Raw genomic sequence first — 2956 nt, 5'->3', positions numbered from 1 at the left:
TGGAGTTGTCACAAGTAACATACAGAGCACAACACACGTCAGCTACTGCCACTGAAATGATATCAAGTGACAAAATAAGAGTCCTTCAAGAGTATCAGTTCAATTGTTCATCCACTAATATAACCAGTCTTATATTGGGTATTGATGTGAGTAGAGCTACTGGTAGTATTAATTTATTTCCAAGTGTTAGAGTTTATAGACCTAATAGCATTGATCCTGGGAAGTATGATCTAGTGACTGGTAGTGAGAGAACTATTTATTATTCTACCTCTAATGTCAGTACTAGTGGAGTGTTTGAATATCCACTCAATCCTCCTATACCAGTAATGAGTGGAGACCTGTTAGCTGTATCACAACCTCTTGAGGAGGAGAGTGCTGTCAGAGTCTATTACATTGAAGATGTATCTGGAATCAGTTTTAGTAGCAGTGTAGAAATATCAATAAGTCCAGATCAAATTGATTTAGGTAGCTCTCCAATCACAAATCAGTTGATATTAGTATATCCAGTAACAGGTAAGACACACACTCACTGTATCATTGAATTATTTTACTATCATTAGATGGATACTGTGCTAATAGTACCAATTCAATCACTCCATCAGTTATTAGAAATAATTTTCTAACAATCCAAAGTAGTGCAGCAATTAATGATAGAAGGCAGTATTTATATCCTGAAATTGTGTTCTCATGTAATGGATCCCTCACTAAATGGATATATGGAGGAGAGCCAGTTTCAGGCAATAACAGAAATGATTTACCTGAGCTCCAAATATGGCGTCAACTGGGTCCCAATAATTACAATAAAATAGAATCTAGTTTAGTTAATGCTAATACAATGATTGGTACTAATCTCTATGAGTTTATTCCTCAGACTCCACTGCAGTTCCAGGAAGGAGACATATTTGGTGTTTATATTCCTCAATCAACTGAAAGACTTTTTGACCTTTATGAGCAGGTAGGGAATGGGCCACTTAATGAACGAGTTGATGGTAATGTTGCTGATCCTTCTTCAACAATAACTCAAGCACTTGTAACAGACACAACTAATGATTTCCCATTAGTCACTGTAGAAGTATCAAGTAAGTTATTGATAATATTTATGCTTTTTTATGATATGTATTCAGTCTCAGTGGCATCTAGTACAACTTCTATAATAACAGCCTCTACAGCACTTACCACAACTACTATTAGCACTATTTTTACAGTGGTGCCCATCACTCTCAGTAGTACTTCATCTGTACTGGTCACTGCCACTACTAGTTCATCAGTGACTGCAGTTATTCCTCCTAGCATCTCATCTAGTATCAGTATAAGTGATAATTTTAATCCATCACTTTTGTCATCTACGTATTCTAACAGTTTATTTGATACCAATCCAGTTAGTTCAACAATGGTCAATACTACTACTAACAACGACTCTTCAGCTATTGCTACTACTGTAACTAGATCTAGTACTGCCATTAGCAGTTCCTTCGTGATGACTGGTGTTTATCTGAGCAGTTCATCATCTACTACTCCTCCTAATAATGTATCTGCTATCCCTACTGTGATATCTGTTAGCTCACGTGCAACACTATCAACTGCTATCCTCAGCAGCATGGAGCCATCTTCTCTCCCATCATCTGTAGTCAGTACATCCACATCATCTACTACTACAAACACAGCACCAGTTGCAGTATACATAATTGCAGGCATTGTAGCATGTATTATTCTTGCCTCTTTAGTAATAATAGTGCTGTCTGTTGCTGTTTGCATCAAGAAAAAAGGACATGTTAGTATTGATTCATCAGACATGAAAGACAATCCAGCATACATTACTACTAACCCTATTGCAGTGACAATACAGGATAATCCAGCATATGCCGCCAATGTTGGGAATGAATGTAATGCAGTAGATTATGAAGAATTGGATCAAGTGATAATACAAGATTGCTCCTATGATGAAATTGATGATTATATATAAACATAATTATAGTTAACAGGCCCGTAGCCAGGGGGGGTTCGGGGGGTTCAGACGAACCCCCCTGTTGTAGCTGCAAAAAAGTTTTAGATTAGCTCCTGTCATGAAGAACAGCACTGCAAAAGCAGGATTAGCACTTTGGCAACAGCGAGAAGCACAGATAGCCATTTTAGCTGAGTCAGCACATGGCTGAGATGCGTAAATTAAGACCACGCCTACCAACCACGCCCATTTTCGCAAAAATTTTTCGCTGCGCGCTTCGCGCGCAGCAATTTCCGAACTCCCTTTTTCAAGTTCCTGGCTACGGCCCTGGTTAATAAATGGGTTTTGTTGCTATGTTAGTAATTAAAATGAGAAAAACCCTAAATGGTGCATGGAATGTGACATAATGTTTGTACTACAAATCTGTGAAGGGGCCAGAGCAAATAGAAAGCGATATACCTTAATTAATTTATAATGCGAATTGAGAAAAGCAACACCTTTGAAATTCAAATGGTATATTTCACTATTCTGCATTCTTAACTAGCTGTTATCACTAACAACTGCATGTGGCATGTGGCACCCCAAAGTATTTTTATTCCTACTCCACTGTAGTGTAGGAGTAAATTTTATCACCATCACTGTTTTTATAGCATTGGGTGTAAGGATAGATATAGACGGAGAAAAGGATGAGACTTCTTTTAGCTGATCTGCTTTTATTACTAATTAGCTTAACCTGGTTTTTATCAAGTAATAAATAAAATTATATTGTTAATTTTCTATTGTTCATTTTAAAGGTAATGTACAAAGTCAACAAGAATGTACAGAGAGATTTATGGATTTGTCCCTGGTGACATACAGAGCAGAACATATTAACACTAATGCAGTTGGTAATGACTTGGACAATGAGCTCAGAGTCCTTCAAGAGTATCAGTTCAATTGTTCATCCACTACTATAACCAGTCTTATATTGGGTATTGATGTGAGGGTAGCTACTGATACTCGTAATCTCTATCC

At 37.2% G+C, this 2956-nt stretch overlaps 1 protein-coding gene across 1 annotated transcript; it reads left to right on the top strand.

Annotated features, from left to right (window-relative positions):
- The first annotated feature begins 18 nt into the window (after window positions 1–18).
- Window positions 19–1963, top strand: LOC105315645 (uncharacterized threonine-rich GPI-anchored glycoprotein PJ4664.02-like). Its single transcript, XM_011410359.2, has 3 exons — window positions 19–513; window positions 561–1079; window positions 1125–1963. Exons 1-3 carry the CDS (start codon window positions 57–59, stop codon window positions 1961–1963), a joined length of 1815 nt encoding a protein of 604 aa, XP_011408661.1. The 5' UTR covers window positions 19–56.
- The last annotated feature ends 993 nt before the right edge of the window (window positions 1964–2956 follow it).

The sequence above is a fragment of the Amphimedon queenslandica genome, unplaced genomic scaffold (genome assembly GCF_000090795.2).
Source record: "Amphimedon queenslandica unplaced genomic scaffold, v1.1 AMPQUscaffold_9074_Cont18985, whole genome shotgun sequence".
In the NCBI taxonomy this organism is placed as follows: domain Eukaryota; kingdom Metazoa; phylum Porifera; class Demospongiae; order Haplosclerida; family Niphatidae; genus Amphimedon; species Amphimedon queenslandica.
Note: the sequence above shows the minus strand (reverse complement) of the source record. Positions and strands in the feature narration are given on the sequence as shown.

Bases quoted from the DNA above. Each gene is read 5' to 3' on its own strand.
- LOC105315645 (XM_011410359.2), top strand. From the start codon at position 57: ATGATATCAAGTGACAAAATAAGAGTCCTTCAAGAGTATCAGTTCAAT. The intron at 514-560 runs GTAAGACACACA...TACTATCATTAG, and splicing joins ATTAGTATATCCAGTAACAG to ATGGATACTGTGCTAATAGT. The intron at 1,080-1,124 runs GTAAGTTATTGA...ATATGTATTCAG, and splicing joins AGTCACTGTAGAAGTATCAA to TCTCAGTGGCATCTAGTACA.